At 42.2% G+C, this 19,070-nt stretch overlaps 1 protein-coding gene across 4 annotated transcripts; it reads right to left on the bottom strand.

Annotated features, from left to right (window-relative positions):
* Positions 1–949: 949 nt before the first annotated feature.
* Positions 950–18,800, bottom strand: khdrbs1b (KH domain containing, RNA binding, signal transduction associated 1b). Of its 4 annotated transcripts, XR_005694387.1 has the most exons (12): positions 18,383–18,800; positions 16,433–16,554; positions 14,791–14,907; positions 14,263–14,409; positions 9,880–10,013; positions 8,740–8,980; positions 8,230–8,297; positions 7,815–7,873; positions 6,911–7,097; positions 5,450–5,526; positions 4,688–5,346; positions 950–2,377 (listed from the first exon to the last, which is right to left on the bottom strand). XR_005694387.1 is itself a non-coding variant. In XM_040020842.1 (9 exons), exons 1-9 carry the CDS (start codon positions 18,474–18,476, stop codon positions 6,991–6,993), a joined length of 1,089 nt encoding a protein of 362 aa, XP_039876776.1. In that variant the 5' UTR covers positions 18,477–18,800; the 3' UTR covers positions 5,749–6,990. The 4 variants fall into 4 exon arrangements, 1 of the variants encoding a protein (XP_039876776.1); XR_005694386.1 differs by having other exon boundaries at positions 4,688–5,526; XR_005694388.1 differs by lacking the exon at positions 5,450–5,526 and having other exon boundaries at positions 4,688–4,755.
* Between the last annotated feature and the right edge of the window lie 270 nt (positions 18,801–19,070).

The raw sequence follows: 19,070 nt of genomic DNA, 5'->3' as shown, positions 1-19,070 counted from the left end.
CAGTTTGCCAGCTGTATTAAAGTACTGTGTATCAGTGACATTTATTTATGCTGGTTTAACCAAGTTTGGTTTGGTTTTGTTTTTAAAATTGTTTTTTTACATTCTTATATATTTTTAATTGCTATTTTTCCCTGATTTATTATTTATATAATCTGTGATAAAATATATAAAAAAAAGAGAAAATAAATAAAAAGGCCAACTTTGTTTTGTTTTTGAGCTGACAAAAAAAGAAAACTTAATTTTAATTGACCCCTTCTAACTGTGGGTTATTTTTTTGGCAATTATTCCACCTCACATTCGAGTTGAGGAAGTGTTGGAACCGTTTTCTCAACACAGGCAGCTGTAGCTGATTGGCGTTTGCTAGGTCTGACCTCGTGTAATGTGAATGATTTAAGTAGCTGTTGGCCTTTTTCTGACCATCTTAATGTCATTATTTAAAACAAAAGTTTGGGTTTTAGTGAAAATTGTATGCTCATGTTATTGGCCTGCTGCATCCAGAAGTTAGGATGTATAAATCTGTAGCATTGTACAGTTTATGGTAGCAGGTTGCTAACCAAGCTTGCTAGCTTCAGTTAACTGTTGTTCTACCTCTCATCCAAATCTGATGCCGTCTGACTCCAAAAGTCACCAAAGTTGATGCTTCAAAATGCAGACTTCAAACCCAGCAGGAGACAGCATCACAAAGACTTCCACTCTTCGTATAGTCTGTTGTTCTAACCACACTGCACCCAACCAGTTGAAGTGAAAAACTTCTATGAAACACTAGAAGAACAATTTTGACTGAAAACATTTATGGTAATTATAACCTGATATTGTGACATCACCAGATTGGGAATAAACTAGTTTGTTGGAGGGGGGGGGGGAGCTCCCCGTACTAGCAGGATGTGATGTCTGTGCCCACCCCTCCCTCCCAGAAGCTACACCTATGCAGATGACCGATAAACAGCTCTTTTATATTCAAGTCAACCTTTATTGATCAATGCACAGTAGTATTTACTTCCAAACCTCACACTTTTGACAGTTCCATCGATCCAAACAAAGGAAGCGGCTTCCACACCATCACTCATCTTTCATTAGATTACAGGAGACGCAGAAATCATTATTTTAGACATAATGGCACATAAAGACTGAAAAATGGTCTGTTTTGGCTATGGCCCGTTGACATTTCATCTCAAATGATGGTTTCTATCCTAATATCTAATGTTCTATCCTCAGAGCTGCTGGCTTTTTCAATAAACGAAATGGAGCCTCTGACTTGGCTAATGCTGCCTCTGACCAGCGGATCGGGACACAAATTTGTTTTTAATACAGGAAAGTACAGTTTTGACCTCTAAATGTAACTCAGCACCACAGGCAGCTGTAATATCATCAGTGATAATGGCAGAAAATGGCAGAGAGGGGAATCAAATCAACACAAGCATGATGGATAGATGGATGGATGGCAGGGATGTTAGTAATGTCTGCCTTCACCCTCTGTCCCTTTCTCACATGCGACTCCATCTCGTCGAATTCTAATTCTTGGATGCTGAACTGCAAAGAACAGGCCAGCGCTGCCTATGAAAGCCTTTCACATACGCGGCGAGGGTACATGCAAGCACATGCAAATAGGAAGCATTTGCATGTGCTTAGCATTAGCATTCATTATCCGCGGCGTCGCATGGGGCTCGTGCGAGAGGTGGCAAGAGTGCGTTTCGCGAACTCGTCCTCAGCGAGACACCGATCATTTCTAACTCTTGAGCCTGGATTCTAATTCAGTGCCGGGATACAAAACTGCTGGCTGGTGAAACGGATAAAGCTCGCCTTGGTGGAAAGTAAGAGTTTCCTTTTATGTCAAACTCAACAGTTAAAGGAAATTAAAAATGATTTCACAGCCTGCTATAACAGGAGCGCTCATTTTATGGTAAATTAGGCTGTGACAATTACATTGCTCGGACCACGGGGTGGTCTGCGGAAGCCACGCGCAAAAGTGTGCACAATCAGCGCAGGCTTCGAGTGGGCGTCTTCCAGACTTGAAAATAATTAACACGAGAATAATGTGCTCTAATTCGATAGTGACGAGAAATATATAAATAGGAGGAAAGAGTCCACGTGAAATGGGAGTCTCTGGATTCTCAGTCTGCTCACTGACCAGCTGCAGTCTCAACCGGCTCCTTTCTCTTTTTCCTCATCTCCCCCCAACCTCTAAATCAGCTGGCTCCTTTGGATGACATGGCAGCCGGCCACCTCTCACCACCCATTTGCTCCTCTTTCCTTCCCCCACCCACCCCCATCACCTCCCACAACCCCTGCCAGGAACAGAACTGGGCCTCGAGGCCACTCCTTTTCAGCTCCGTCTGACCACGACACCATGCTGAGCTGCTCCCGTGCACGGCTTCAACTGCAGAGGAGACAAGAAAAAAAAAAGAAAAAGAAAAGATGTTGGCATGAGAGGACATGTAAATACACAATGCTGATTCTTAATGTCCCTAAGTCGTCCCTTGTTTCCTGCTCTGCGGCAATTTAGAATGAAACAGGGGGAAAAAAAATACGAGGCCACTTTTCTAATTCAATTTTTAAGCATTGGCTGCAATAATTAAAAGGTCATTTTCCTGCCAAGCAGCACAGCTCTTCTGCTGTAACTAAGCAACATTTTAAGTGAAACATAATTATTGGCAAGACTGCCAATTTTGGATTAGCGCATTACCATTTCAATCAACAGCTAATGTGTTCGCAGCGCTCTGATTCAGAGTATTTTCCAGCAATTTGAAAGAAACACGAAGCGGAATCCAACAATTCTGAGACGCCTGGACTTGAAGCCGCTGGAACGAGAGGATTTTGATATATATATAATTTTTTTAAAGGAAGGATTTTCTTCCTAAAAATAGTCATATTGAGCACATTCTTCTAACAAGTGGGTGACCTTTCTGTCAAAACACCTCCTTTAAAGTGGCCTTAAATGCTTTGTTATCCACTTTCTCTGCCAGCTTCTCAAAGTCTGAACACCGAGCAATACTTTTCCAGCCATCATTCAACTTTTCCTGCCTTCAAGGTGCAGACAGGACATAAGAAAAACACCCCCCGTCCAACCCCTCTCCCCCTCTCGTTCCATTTCAGGAATGGCCAGAGTCCTCATGCTGCTCTTTTCCTTCAGTCAGAGTGAGTGAGGCTACAGATCCTCATTAGTCACTTTTCCTGAGACCACCCCGACACGGGCATCGAGCTCTCCTCGCTCGCTCAGACTTGCTGAAGGCTAGCCGCGGCCACACACCAATTCACAGGCATTGTGAGAAGCAGAGGCGACTTACGGGAGCCCGGGCAATCATCAGAATCAACCAACCTTTGAAATGCTGTGAATATCATGAACGTGCTGCTGCTGCATAATGTTACACCGGCTGAACGGAGCCAGAGGCGTTTGCAGCAGTGCAGGGGGGTGGGGAGTTAAATGGCCGTACCAGTGCCTTTGAATGTTTAAGAACATTACCTACAAACTGTGTAGACACTCTCAGGCTAGTCTTACACTTACACTGATATAAATATTATAAGAAGAGTCCTTTCAGAATAACATTTATATCTGTCATCAATAACTATTAATGACAACTGACACAAGTGATACACACGACTGCGGATTTATTCTTACTAAGGGTAAAATATGTTACCAATTAGCAAACTTAGTTATTTTGTAACAAAGGTTTCAATAGTTGTCAAATCACATGAATCTGAGAGATGCGCACAGAAGTGATACTGTTAATGAGCCTATTTTAACTCAAACTATGACTTTTCCTAAAGTGGAAAAGGAAGTTTTTCCTTCCCACTGTCTCCAAAGTGCTTGCTCATAGGGGGTCATATGATTGCTGGGTTGCTCTCTGTATGTATTTATTGCAGGGTCTTACAGTATAAAGCAACTGTTGTTGTGATTTGGTGCCGTATAAATAAAATCGAATTGAAAATTGAATACTTTGCATTAAATCTTTGCCATCAGTACTTCATAAAATCCTTCAGAAAACCAACCCTTTACTTGTGCACCTTTTTAGAAATGTGTGTATACATAGAGTTGGGGTAACCTGCAAAGATTTAAATGGGAACCACCACAAGACAAACTTAGAGGCTTTTTAAACCTATGAGGATGAATTCCAACTCTGTAACAGTCATTTAAACATGTCAAAAATGCACAAGTGTTTAATCAGCAGTTTACCTTTTATGGGTATCAGTTACCATTTAACAGTTACCTCTCCAAATAACGATGTAGGCTTCGTTAACAATGAATAACAAATGAATAAATAATTAGCTTTAGTCTTTGTCAACAGCAAAATAACCTTTAACTAAGGTGTATCTAGCCAATGATTTTTGTTAACTACCTATAAAAATCTGATATTCAAACACAGCATTTTTTTCCCTCTCCTCCTGTCAGACATTTGAAACCAGCAGACTTGTGTGTAGTCATTTGTTTTAATCTGGCTCTGTTCAGATCAGCAGTTTGCTTGCTTTTTAAATTTTGTTGTTCCAAACACCATAAATATTAGTAAATGTCTGCATTTAGCCAATAATATCAGTCAGTCTCCAAACACAGCATCTGCAAAGACGCACATTCCTGCTGTGATGTAAGAGCATCAACGGCTGTCTGAGGTATACAAGAGAGAAAAAACAGGGCTCTAGATGATGCCTGCAGCAGCGCAGCTCTTAAATGGGTGAGGCGTAGCAGCGAACCAACCTGACGTTTGCATGGTCTCTGTCCAGCCGACCGTCAGTCTCCGGGCACTCAGTGACCGATAGCTGTGCCTGAAGGAAGGACAAACCCCAAATCAATACCTTGTCTAAAAACACTGGGAGAAACTCGAGACAGATCATGCAACATCTACAGGAGAAGATATGCTCATGCAACTCAAGCTTTCTTTTTCAGATAACTCTGTACAGGCACAACCTTTTGAAATATTACAGTAAGCAACTTTTACACAGCAAATAAAAAAAGTAACAGCAGCTCAACTGTACAGAAGATGATGACAGATTTGGCTTTGTTCTTTTTAGCAAGAGTTGCATTAACACTATCCTATTATATTTTGTTAGTACACAGCACAGTTATTTTGGTACATGAAATCCACTACTGTATGATATTGGAAGTTACGTTTTTCTTACTTTTGAGTCGATTCTTTTTTGATGCCATGACTGTAATGATATTTTAAGAAATTGTACGCATTTACCAGAAAGTTTATGTCAAAGGATAAACACACTAAGAAATTAAACATTTAGGGTTAGGTTACCTTTACAGTGGAGTTCTCTAGGTTATAACCATCCTCTCCATTGCACTGCCATTACACTCTGTACTAAAGTAGCCATCGCGCCAGCTGTCATTCATGACAATGAAGCCTAGACCTGAATGGTGGTTTGAACTCAGTTAATTTTCAGATGCTATAAAAGCAATTCTCATTAAGGATTACGACCACAGGTAGGAGGATTGAAAAAGTCTTATACGTACCCAGGCATTCAATGCTTTAGAACTCTATACACATTAGGAAGCTATCCAGGTTATTTTAGAGGTCTTACCTCTGGGTCCTTTTTAAAAAGTATAGAAAGAGAGAGAAAGAATAAGTTGTGCTTTTTTGATAATCAATCAAGACATCATTTAGTAGGGTTAAAGTCTTCAGACGTCAATACATTCATTTAGATTTAAAAAGCGCTTTTGAATGAGAAACAAAGGAAAACACCTACATCTGACTGCTGGTTTAAAAAAGGCCATTTCAGAATTTTACTAGGACAGGAAACAAATAAAGCAAGTTAAGTTTCATAAAAAACAAACTAAGCTTTATTGACAAACTGCTGCAAAACATCTTTTGGACAGATTTAGTAACCTATTTAGGCAAGCTTACACATGTAGCATAATGCATTTTATGGAGAGGGTACAGATACTAGTGGCAGAATAAGTACAGTTAGGATGTTTTAAAATATGTACAAGAGTTCGGATTGAGCTGCAGGATCCCTTCTCTATAGAAAGAGAAGACCCATGTGGAGATTTTTGTCCCAATCCTTCTTTGTGTACTTTGTGCATGCAGTTTATGTAGTCAGATCACAAAATCAAGACCTGAACCGTGTGTTTCTTTTTTCTTTTAGCACAACAGGTGAGACCAGGTCTCGTCCATGTTCTCATTAAACAAACATTTTGTCTTCAGTCTTAAAATTATTAATTTTTGTCTTTTTAAACATGACAAACAAATTGAGGATATGAGGACAGTCCATCTCAACAGTGTCTATTAGGGCTATATTTCAAAACTCTAAGTACAATGACAAATATTGCTGCCTAAGTCTAAATGGACAACGTTTTAGAACTATTTAAACAACAAACCATAATCAAGAATGAATTGTACTTGAGTTAGCCTTTGCTTCATTTAAGGATTTGGGTTTTTGTTTGTTTCTATATTACATAACTGAACGTTTAAAAGGTCTTTTATTTGGCTATATTAACAGAATTTTGAAATGTAGCCTAAATGGGAATCTGCAACTGACCCTCAACAGATTCTTTATATATATGTATATAAAAACAATTAAAATGGATTCCTTAGACAAGTGGATAATGAGCCACTAATTCAACTAGAAACGACTACTCCCACACAGTTAAAAAAATAAAATAAAAATAATTAAAAATGAACGATCAACAATGCAAAAAAGCCAGAGGAGGGTAAAAAGGGTCAGAGGAAAAAATGACAGCAAAACGTAAAAAAACTCAAAGAAAAACTATATAGAACGCCAACTTCTCATCTCTGACCCATCTAAAAGCCGCTTTGGTTGGTTGGATGGTTGGTTGGTGCGACAAAGAAGGGGTGGGGGAGGGAGTTCGCGGTCAAATCTCAAAAACCAGTTCCGATTTTCAGTTCCCAATTTGCTCTCTTGTATAAAGTCCGGCGTAGGAAAAGACCAAACCAAAGACAAAACAGACAATTACTTTTGTCGGGCTTCTTAAAGCGAGAGCTGCCGTGGTAGACAGGCGCTTGTCAGGGCGACACTAAGGGTGGCGAGTCCGCTTCAGTACTGTCGATATGGGTGCTCCCGGTAAGTCGTCTTGCCGCCTCGAGAGGGGGGAGGGGCCTTCCCTGGAGTTGTCCGCTGGGTGCCGTTCCAGTCATCCTGGCCTGGAGTGGAAGCGGAAAAAAAAATAGACACATCAATAATTCAACATTTCTAACAAAGAGCCTTTGACTGAGCGCACATTAGAGCTGCCCTGTGGCACCGTTCAGTTTATCGGACATGTTGGAAAAGCACTAAATCCTACATCTGACCGTGCACGGCACCTACAACACGTCACAACACATCAACAAGAAGTCAAAAACTCTACAGTGTGACTTTAGCGTTAAAGAATATTTAACTGTGAAATAAAGCCGTCAGTTTGGATCAGGGTGAAGAACTGTCCCATCACATTGTGGATGATCAATTTTGTCCAATTTCAGATCTTTAAAATAACCATCTGGCAATGCCAATGTTTTCCTTATAGCTTTGTCTTTTTCAGCCTTCATTACAACATGTTTAACATTTAGGCAGCAGAAAATAATGTGACACAATGGCACTGATGCTGACAGATCTGAGTATCAGTGCCATTCTATTAGCTGACAGTGATATCAATCAAAGTCAATATTAGCTGACACAATGCACATTTTGGAAAATTTAATCTGGCTGATGATTTATTTATTTATTTTTACTGTTTTTAAAGACAATCAGAGACATTATGGGCTGACGTGCATGCATATTTCAGACACCAACACGCAATAACAAATATACAGAGGAGCAATTCAATCAATTCAATAAGGATGTTTGTCTTTTATTGTAATAAAAAAAAAAAAAAAGTTCTTTACCATAGGACTCGTACGACTCTGTGGTCTCCCCATGTCCATAGTCATAATATTCTGGCTCTCTGTATGTCATAAACAGGGAAAAAAAAAAAAGAATAAAAAGAAAAATCACTTTTAATCTTTGAAAAACATCAAGCAGCTGACTGTAATGTCTAGGGGGACGCTAATTGGCTTCTACGAATAAGATCAAAGCTTGGCTCTCTACTATGGAACATCTGAGTCCCGGCTGGTCCTTCTAAATAACACTGGCATCCACAGCATGAAACACAAAGTACTATCAACGCTGAATTTGTGCAGAGTGGCTAAAAAGTATTACTGCTGCTCTCAAATCCCATTTCAAGTGAAACTAGCAACTAGGCGATGTGTGTGCATTCTGTGAGAAGCAGGTGAAAACCAAAGAGACGTCTGATTCACTCACGCCTGCGGCTGACTGTAATAGCTGTCGTAAGACTCGTAGGCCGTGTCTGTGTAGCTCTCATCGTAGCCCTGGAGAGGGAAGGAAACAGAGAGGGAAAGAGAGAGAAGGGGGAAAAAAAAAAAAAGAAAAAACAGGGTGAGATTTAAGGAGAGTCTTGTTCATGAATGTCAAGATGTCCCCAAAGAACTCCACTTGTACAAAAGCAGACACGCTCCCCTTATGTCTCGAGCATCTGAAATCACTTATTCCTATGACGACGGACAAGCAATTCAAAGCTAACAGAACGTCAAGAAAGATCTTATTGAGATGAGACGAGCAGTGGAGAGGTCAGATTTAACAACGTCAAACCTGAAAGCATAACGTCTACGCAGACAACTGAGGCGTCGCTGCACATTTCTTATATCTAGCTCATCAAATACAACACTAGAAGTGACGTTTGTGTGTGATAATAATAAACCTACAAAATAAATGTGAAAGGATAAATTCATTTCCACTGGCAGTGGTACTTACATATTCGTCATAGCCTTCAGCAGCTGCACCGGGGTTGTGCTGGTGTGGAGGCGGTGGTGGCATCCTCTGGGGAGGTCCTCCAGCTATGAGTCTGGCACGGGGTGCCACAGCTCCCCTGGCGGGTGCTGCGGGAGGTCCTCCTCTGCCTGCTGGGGCACCCCTCACTGCGCCACCTCTGGCTGGGCCACCTCGAGTCACACCTCCCCTGGCTGCAGCACCACGAGGCGGCATTCCCCTGCCCCTGGAACCAAGAACTCTGGGTTATTGTCGTGATGATCTACAGCAGGGGTCTCAAACTCAAACGAGCTGAACTACATCTTTGGAAATATTTGTGGATGTTATTTTTATTTAAAATATTGTATAATAAGACAAAACCGCAAAGGTGAGAACTCTTATCTGAAGCCTTATAACATAACAAAATGGTACTTTTCTATCTGACCAGACACATGGCTGCACTTCTGCTATAGTTTTTTTTTTTTTTTTTTAAAATAAAAGTATACACGTTAGTTTTCGTAGTGCAAATAGTTTTCTTTACAAGTAACTCCTTACTGAACAAACGCAGCCAATCCCTCAACATATTTGTGCTTCCTGCTCACATTGCCTTCATATTTAAAAATAAATAAATATTTAAAAAAAAAAAAAAAAAAAAAAACAGACAGGTAGGTTTGCATAAAGACAGCAGCAGGGGCAAAAAGCAACCCAACTCTAGAGCCCAACTGGTACAGGATTTTTAAGGCTGACAGAGAAACTTGGCAAAAATGTAAAAATCTGATACCAGCCAAGAAAATGAGTTTGTTTAAAAATTTTATTTATTTGTGATCTTTAAACTCCTGGCAGGGTAAGAATAGCTGATTATATGTTTCTTTTTTAAATACTAAGCTCAGCTAACTGGTAGGTGGTTGTAGCTTAATATTAACCATTAAGATGTGGTATCAAACTTAGGCTTTTGACGGCATATAGAGCCGGGCAGCCTGCTGGGCCTGAGAGGACCCCAAGCATTCCAAATCATTGAGAATTAAACAACAACAATAAAAATGTATGTATGTGCATACATACATACATACATACATACATACATACATATTCAGTGATGCAGCAGCTGTCATGAGAAATTGTGTATGTTTGTGTGCACTTCCTCACCTGTGTGCTCCTGCAGGGGGGACACCGCGGCCCCTGACTGGCAGGCCACCTCGGCCTCGGGCTCCGTGATCCTGGCCTCCGTTCAGGTAGCTCATCTCCATGAACTGCTCCTGGCAGATATCATCCATCATATCCTATACACACAAACACACACAGTGAGGACGATAATACTAAGACAAAAAAAAAAAAAAAAAGAAAAGAAATGGAAAAGTGACTGTGCAAACACAAAAAATAGAAAGGAAAGGAGGCAGCGTGGAAAGAGGAGTGATGAATAAAAGAGTGAAATCATTTCCGAGCTGCTCAAAACACGCCACCCCTCCCAACGGCTAACAGAGCGACTGGAAGAAAAAGTCTTAGTGCCAGTGACTCAGAGTGTTAAAGAGAGGAGGGGGGGGATGTGGATGTGGGAGGCTGGAGGTTGGAAAGCATCCATCCACACTCCGTGCCTTCCTGTGTCTCTCCATCATGCACAAAATGTAAATCACTTCTCTGCACACTCCTTGACAAGTCTGGTGTGACTGCATGAGCAGTTACCTTATTTTATCTGCAAAAACAATAACTTGGGGTGGATTAGCCAAGCTGCCTGTCTCAGCAGCACAAATCCTGCAGCCCAATCCTCCGCCTTTCTTCTGGGAGCAATCACAAGAGCTGCACTGTGACCCAATCAATTCTTTTTCATATCACTCCCCAGACTGGAATAGTGACAGAGCTCTAATGATGTCAAAAAAAAAAAAAAAAAAAAAAAAACTACTGGAATATGAGATGCAGACATCAGCTTTCAACTTATCTGCAGCAAAAGCAGGCAGAGCATTTGACTGATTAGAAATTCATCTGAAGGGAGGAGCAGTCCAGCTGATGCTGCAGAGGATGCAAAGTCTTTACCCAACAAGGTGTTGAGTTTAATCAAGGATCTGTAGACGTTACGATCAATAGAAGAGAGAGAAATCCTTCTGCATTCACGTTGGTCGATGTGCAGATATACACAAATAAACAGGATGAGGAAGAACAAAGAAGACAAACCCTGCTGAAATCACAGGGCTGTGAGAGACTCACTGTCTTAGTTAAATAAACTAATTTTTTTAAATAAAATAACTCTCAAGTCTAAGATGGCCGATATTCAGCCCTCCCGCCACTAGCCTGGGCTGCAGCAACAACCTCCTCTCTCACTCTGACAGGAAGTTACAAACATACAAGGTGAGAAGTAAGACAGCTGACAGCCTTGTGGACCAGTATGACACCAAAACTGCTGTGATCTAAAACACAAACAGTTGCATGTCAGAGTAAACTGGCACACCGCCACTCCAATGCAGCAATGTGTTAACTGTGTTCTTTACATGCATGCGGCTTCGAACCTGCACGGACAGTGGAGCTGCTGTTTGACACATCTACATATGACTACACCTGCACCAATTTAAAATAATTATAGGAGAATGACATTTCAAATAGGGCTGGGCCATATCATACCGTTCACGTTAATACCGGTATAATGTTGGGCAACGATAAGAAAATGAAATATCGCAATAGAATATGGGTAAAACGCGCATGCGCAGTGCCTTTGTTTTCATACGCACATGGCGGAGAATGAGAAGGGCGAAAGCAGATCGTTGAATGAAACGGATGAACCAGAATTGGTTTGTAAAAATGCTGCAACTTCAGTGGTGTGGAACTGGTTTAGCTTTCGTCCGTCAGATACACAACAAAGCACTATTTTTGGTAGAGCATGCTAGTGGGCCGTCGTTATTACTGTGTTTTGTGGAAAATATGGCACACTTAATCAATCCTTTGATTTTTCTGAAAATCGACAGTGCCCCTTATAATCCCGTGTGCCTTGTGAATGAATTCTGGTTGTGTTTACTGACCTCGAAATGATTTTATGTCGTACACTGCGCTCGAAAATCTGTCAAATGTTTTAGTACGACTTTGCTAAGCTACGAAGCCGCACCGCTTGATGGATTGTCGGAGCATTACGGCTATCGTAGGCAGGAGCCTCGCGGAGTGATACGTACTGTGCTTCAACATAATATTACTGTATTGTGTGTGTGTAACCTCTTTTTAAGTTTTGTGGATATTATACATGGTTATGCTGAGGATATGTCGGCCAGTTTCCACTGGAAATGCCTTTTGGTTAAATTGTCAGTAAGGAATTTGCATTTGCACTGTTAAATTTTTATATAACTTTCATGCACATAAAAAACAGCTGCTTGTTTAAGTGAAAATATATTGATGTTTTTTCTTTTTGCACTAATCAAGTTGTGGAGTTGTAAAGTATTTTGTCTAGTGTCAATTACATCGTCAGTTATATCGTTATGGCAAATTTTCAAATGTATATCGTGATAAATATTTTTGGTCATATCGCCCTGCTCTAATTTCAAATGGCTTGTAAATCAACAATCAACATGCATTCAGCCACCTCCATGCTCAGTTTTCCTACTTTGAGGCCATTCCATCAATCTGAGCCCCCCCCAAAAAAAAAAAAAAAAAAAAAAAAAAAAAAAAAAAAAGTAAATTAGTCACCAGGAACATCCCTGTGGAATACCTAAGCAGAAGTACAGGCAATACATAAAAGTTTCAGCAACAAATTACATCCACCCATTCTCCATCTGAGTCATTTATTAAAACACAGCCTTGCTCTAAATGAAGGCCGTCACGCCTGACAGATTATGGTCTTAAACTGTAACGACAGCTTCTGCAAGCGGCTGATTTTTACATAACGCAGCAACACCAACACCGCAGCTGGTTCATCAGCCCATTCATCTAGCCTCCAAATTATTCTTTCTATAGTGCCCTGCACACTAATTAAAAAAATGTAAGGCAGCTCACAAACCCCTGGGCCTATTGGCCTGCTTTGGTGAGAGCCATTGTGAGAGGACTGTGGGCTTCAGCTGGACCCGACAGCACACCGAGCTGGCCGGCACTCAAGAATCTCTCAGCATAAAACCAACAAAGCAGACGTGGGCTGCGTACAGTGAATACGGCCACATATCCGCCTCGAAGCTCTACAACTCCAGGCCGATTCTCCTCTCTGAAGAATGAGACTCAGGTGAAAGCAGAAAAGTAGGCAAGCCACATGAAGGGGGCAACCCTGCTGACACAGTGAAAGCGGCCCAATTCCTCCTCTTAAGCTGATTGCTTTACGTGCCTGGACTGTGCCGCAGAATATGTTTGCTCCAGGTAAATACCCACTCAATCTCCTCCGGCTGTCCTAGCAGGCCCTCCTCCCAAAGCTTTGTCTAACCAGCACGCTGCGGCTCTCTCCACCTTTCTGAAACGTAATTTCACTCGATTACCACGAGAACACTTTCAGTGTAGCTTCACAAACTTTTCCCAGCTTGGCGATGGGGAAACTGCATTTACAATCCAAAACAACTTCTAACCTCTGCAATTAAAGAAATGATGAAGTTGCATTAAAGTGGATATGGGTGAGTGTGATTTTCAGATTTAAAGGCATTTGTGAGGATTTGCTCAAAGTTCAATCAATAACGAGCTTAAAAACCAATCTTGAATCAAAACCAAGCGGAAAATAAAGTCATATTACGAAACTGACATCTCCTACATCTGTGTGCAAATGGGCCTGAAGAAAAACTTGCTGACTGCGTGAATGCAGCTCAAATCAGAGCTGAGACGATTAGCCAATTACTTAGTTGAAAATTAAGAGGCAACTACTTTGTGATTCAATTAATCTCCTGTTGTTCAAGAAGTAATACCAATTAATTCCCCAATTCCAGCTTAACTGGGTTGACTATTTATATTTCCCTCTCTTGTATGGCGGTGAAGACAGTCATGTTAGGGAATGAGACAAAACCCTTTTCAAAGATCTACCTGGGATTTAAGACAGCAAAACGGCACCGTCATCATCTTCAATAGCATTTATTAGATTATGTTTAAGAAAAGAATGGGCACCCAGATCAATGAAAATAATCGTTTACTGCAGCCAGAGCTCAGCCTGTACAAGGCCTCAGATATCACTGAGAAAAGGAAGCGCTGTTTCAATTATACAAATATAAAAATACACTTATACAGGAGAGAAGAAGCAAATCCTGGATTCAAAACAGTGTTTGTGTGAGGTGATCTTTGGAAAGCAAATCCATAATTTAAAAAAAAAAACAAACAAAAACAAAACGAAGCATCTTCTTTTAAGCTACAACGAAAATGCCTCTATTCTCATGGCAAAGTCATGTTTAACCTCAACTATTCTCACTCTGACTCTGAATTAAAATTGAGAAATCTCCCGACATCACTTCCCCCTGTTAAGGTGCTGAGTGTTTTCCACATTGCTGACCTTTTACAGGCTTAGTTTTGCAGTTAATAAACGGCACAAAACGCTCTACTAAACTCCACACAGGCAAGTTCACAGATGGCCAAAAGCAGAACTGGCAAACTCACCGGAAACAGGAACTTCTTGACCTCCTCCATGGCGTGGGCCATGCGCAGGTAAGCCTCGGGCACAGGCGCAAAAACCTCGATGAACACGTGCAGCTCCATGGAGAGGTGGGCATACTTGGGCTCACCGCTTTTCCTCAGCCCCTCCTCCTGAAAGAAAAACCATCACAGAGAGTGAGAAGAAGCCAGCTCAAACATTTAATGAATAATGCAAGGAGAAAAATCACATTTATTCCACCTCAGAGGGCAACAGGGGTTATATGCAGTATTCCCTTCCTTTGTATAGCTTGATAATTACATCAAACTGGTAGATAACAGGTTTAGTGGGCTATCCTGAAGACTCTGGAGCAGATGTGCAGTGTTTGAATGCCCTTGGCTGAGTGTTAATGTTCAGCTGAGCCATCCAGCAACTTGACTCCATCTGGGCTCACTAACTGTCATCCCGCTCAAGCAAAGGCCAGATGTGTTATTGCTTCAGGTAACCTTCCCACAGGTGCATAAGACCAGATGTGTGTAAGCATGTGTGTGTACCTTGGCTTTGTCTCTCATGGATCCTTTGCCCAGCACAGAGATCTTGGCTCCAGTCTCCTCCTGCAGACGTTTGATTGTGTTGCCCTGAGGTCCCAAAATCTTCCCCACAAAATTGAACTAACAGCAAAACAAAGCAGAACAAAATTAGCCTGACAATCACGGCAGAGGCGAGTTTAATACCAGGAGAGTGAGGGAGAGGCAATCACCGTCTGTCTGTCAGGGCTCTTGTTGCACATACTGCAGCCTTAAGTAGTAGATTTAACAGACAAAGTCGATATGAGCCCCCGAGGGCTGTAATACTGCCGTTTGCTATTCACTGCAATCATCCATGCAGTGAGCCAGAACTTTACCTCCTCGATCTTTCAACAAAGTAATTACCGTGTGTATGATGCGTCCCGCAATTAGCTGTCATTGCCAGAAACGTTTAGCAAAAAGCCGCCCCAAAGGAACCTCGCTTCAACCTGAAGTAGTAAAAGCAGCTCCAATAATCGGAATCGCTCATTAGCTGTGTCGTGCCCGACACAGCAGTGTGACGGAACAACTAAAACCCAAGGCCGGTGTTAGGGATGCACCTGTCCTGCATTTGGAGTACATCAGTCCTATCCCACCTCAAAACCCTAAAGGGTCAGCAGACTGGATGCATTACACACCTGCAATGCCAATGTCTGAAATTCATGTTTGCAATTATTTTAAACTCAATAATCACAACTCGACTGGTCCAAAAAAACAAAAAACAAAACACAAAACTGGGCTCTCTCTCTCCCTCTCTGACAGCTTCTGTCGCTCGCTGGCTCGGCTTAAAAGTTTGGAAGCTTTCGCTGCACTTGCAGGAACATAATGCATTGAATAATATTATCTCACTTCACCTGCCTCTTGACTGCTTCACTGGAGTGGAGCAGACAAGAGTCCATCCAATTCGGTCCATCCCCATTCTGAGAGATCAGACCCTCACAGAACAGGAGATGCTCCTACAGCTCATCGATCCGACGCTGAAAACGAAGCAGCACCTACAGATCTCATTCTTTATAAAGCAGTTTGCTCTATTCAAAAAGAGCACTGAACACCAGAAGTTACACAATGGGCCATAAAAGAGACACCACACTGACTCTGGCAACTTAATCTTTTTATTTTTATTTTATTTATTTTTTAGCAGCATGCAAATGATGCATTGTGCAGCTGCAGCATGCTCTCTGAGTTTTACAGGACAGATTACAGCCTTTATCACAAACACTCATCCTAAAATCAATGCAGCCTTACGTCTGAGCCAGATATGGATTGAACCGATATGGCTGAATGCACCTGAGGTTAAATGATAAACCTAAGTAAGGCTCGGGATGGAAACAGGAAAAGATCTGAGCACCAGTATGAATTACACTGAAATATAGAGCCATCCCAGCTATACTCATTTTAACATTTTGATCCCTTTTAGTGAGATTTTAAAAACATGCCAGTATCGGCTGTAATTATACTCTGGAGCTTAAAGATCAGGGTTGAGAGGAGTAATTTGAGACTCCCAAGTAACCCCGTGGCTTTGTGTAATTGAAACACAGCTGCAGGATAAATTAAATCAAGAGGGGTTTCGCTGGGAAGCGGGAGACGACAGGAGGAGGAGGAGAAAAGAGGGGAGACAAAGAAAGCTCACCTTCGGGTACTGTTTGACAGGTATGAGCACTCGCTCCTTGAGTTTGATGTTCTTCGTCGTGAAAAGGTCCAGGTATGTCTCAGTTTCCTTTTTAGTCTCACCTTTCTGGATTCTGTCAATTTCTGGAAGATGAGAGGGATCATTTCAGGCAACCAAACAGTCAGAGTGGCAACATACAACACAATGATGAAAAGCACTTATGTGCGCTTACGTGAACCAGAAAGCACCAACTTTAGGGATTCAGCACCACCAGGATAGAGTTAAAACCTGATCTTAAAAACCAGTTGTGCATACACTCATCAGCTGTTTAGAGTTGGATTAATACAAATCTGGTCCCAACTGTGTAAAGCGCAGCATCACTTCTATGATTTGTGGCCCTCTGAGGGAAAAACACGTCTGACTTTTTAGCCCGTTCCTGTGGTTGTAACACACACCTCTGCAAGTCTTTGATTCACAAGCAAATCCACATTAACTGAATGCCAAACAACAGCAGTTTCCACTGAGTGCGTTGACTGCTTCACTCTGCACATTTGTGTTCATTTGAATAGCAGTGAAACAGCTTAGCGAGCCATTAAAAGGCAAACACTTGATCACGATGAATAGTTTCGGCCATTTATCAAACAAATCGTAGCCCATTCTCTCGCTGTTGTTCACTCTAAAAGACCATTTTGCTGTGATTATGTCACCCTAAACAGCTGATCAGCCAAATCGTCTCAGACCTTGTTCATTCTTTAACAAAAATCAAAACAGTCCAACTCTAATCTGTACTGGAAACAAATCAACACGAAGTATTTGCGAGCATCCTCTGTAACCTCTTCCTTGTGGCAGAGCACCTGGTTTTCCCCCTCCAGCACCCATTGCAGTACTCCCATCTCAAACCACCTCCGCCCTCCTGACTGTGACAACTCCCGAGCCTTCAATGTGCAAACATGCCAGCTTACACCACAGTCTACCAGCTGCAGATCAGGAGAAGCCTGAGTAGATGTTTCACCGAGGGAACCCATCCACACTGCACACCCTGACACACTTTGTCTTCCTGGTTAGTCCACGCTTCCAAATTTCACACACGCAGCCTAGATTCGCCAAATCACGTTTTCCAAACGGTCAACTTCATTATCACCAGGGCTACCTGAGTTAAGCAAATAAATAAAGTAAAATAAAACCAGTTTCACAATTACTGACAGAGCACATGGCCAATGGCTGACATAACTATATAATCACATTTGTTTATATAAAGCAGTCATAGCTAGCTTTTAACATCCTTTTTTGTATTACGGATAGCTGACCAACTCACACAGTACTACTAGGTAGGTGTGTGTGTCCACTTGTCCTCGCTTCAACACAGCTGCAAGGCAGCAGTCCCGGGGCGGCCATGGCTGCAGTTTTGTTGCTCAAGGACACTTAAGCAGTGGCCATCGGCAAGCACCGCGGTTAAAGGCTCTTTGTCGCCTCTGCTAGGCCGATTCTCGGCTTTAAAGTACTGAGGTGACCCCCGCTCCTGGACACTAGCGCACATTCACAGGCTGCTGCGCAATAATATCAACAGGGACTCGAGAGCACACGACGGAAACAGTCCGCGTGCCCAAGTTTAAACTCGCGCGAGCACCGACAGTTACAGAAAAGAGCAGGTGCGACAAAAGCTGCACGCGAGGAAGCGGATATTAGTCGCAATAACTGAAAAGTGTAGCTCATCCGTAGTGTAGCGATAGCCTTAAGCGCTTTACTCTTTCAGACGCTATTCGTTCACTAACTACAGATTTTAACGCCCACACGTATTTTTCTTTGTTTTTGAGCCATGAATAGGACCTCGTCTCCGCGTAGCGGTGAACGGGGTAGTTCACGTCCCGTCCGCAAACACATGGCGCCGCTCTCCTCAACTCCAGAGGATAAAGCGTACGGTGGAAAAAATCACAACAAAACAAAAATAAAGACAGTGTAACAGTACTTTACCCGCGTTTAAAAGTTTCATGGCGTGCGTGAACGACGAGTCCAGGCTGTCCTTCTCTGCCAGAAGCTCGGGGAGATATTTGTCGTCGTTCTCCATTTTGTTGAGTTTGGAGGTGTAGGGGGGGCAGTCAGTTTCGGTGCAAAAAAATTAAGCGTGGAGAAAAATAAACCCAACAGTATACGGGGAGGAAAAAGTAGTCCAATTATGTAACTACGGAGAACCGTGTATCCTCTTTGCAGACCGTGCTTTGCATGTGGCGTTTTTGTGCGCCCGACGGGTCCGTTGCTGTTTGCCGCGTCCCAACCGGTTGGTTCCCTCTTCTCAGCAGCGCTGGCTAGTTGGAAATGGGAGAACAAAAGCTGCGAGGCGCTGGAAGAACAGCCAACTCAAACCGACGGAAGTGAGCTCAGAGGGACGTACTTCTCCGGACTGACGCCGCCTACTGTGTGCTGTTCGGATGCGCCGCCTCCAGGAGCGACAATCCCACTATCAGATTTTCAATAGTGATATGGGTGTGTCCCCTCTGGAGCGAGTTACTGTCATAATAAAAACGTCTAGACTGCCCAAAGGTGTTCAATTCCCCCACACCCTCCACCCCATACTTTAAATTAGGGGAAACTTAGAGATACAATAGGGTGGCCCGCTGAACTAGAGGTGCTCAAGAGTGGCCACATGCTTTAAAATATGTCC

Source organism: Simochromis diagramma, unplaced genomic scaffold, assembly GCF_900408965.1.
Source record: "Simochromis diagramma unplaced genomic scaffold, fSimDia1.1 OVJJ01000753.1, whole genome shotgun sequence".
In the NCBI taxonomy this organism is placed as follows: Eukaryota; Metazoa; Chordata; class Actinopteri; order Cichliformes; family Cichlidae; genus Simochromis; species Simochromis diagramma.
This window is presented reverse-complemented; position numbering and strand designations above follow the sequence as displayed.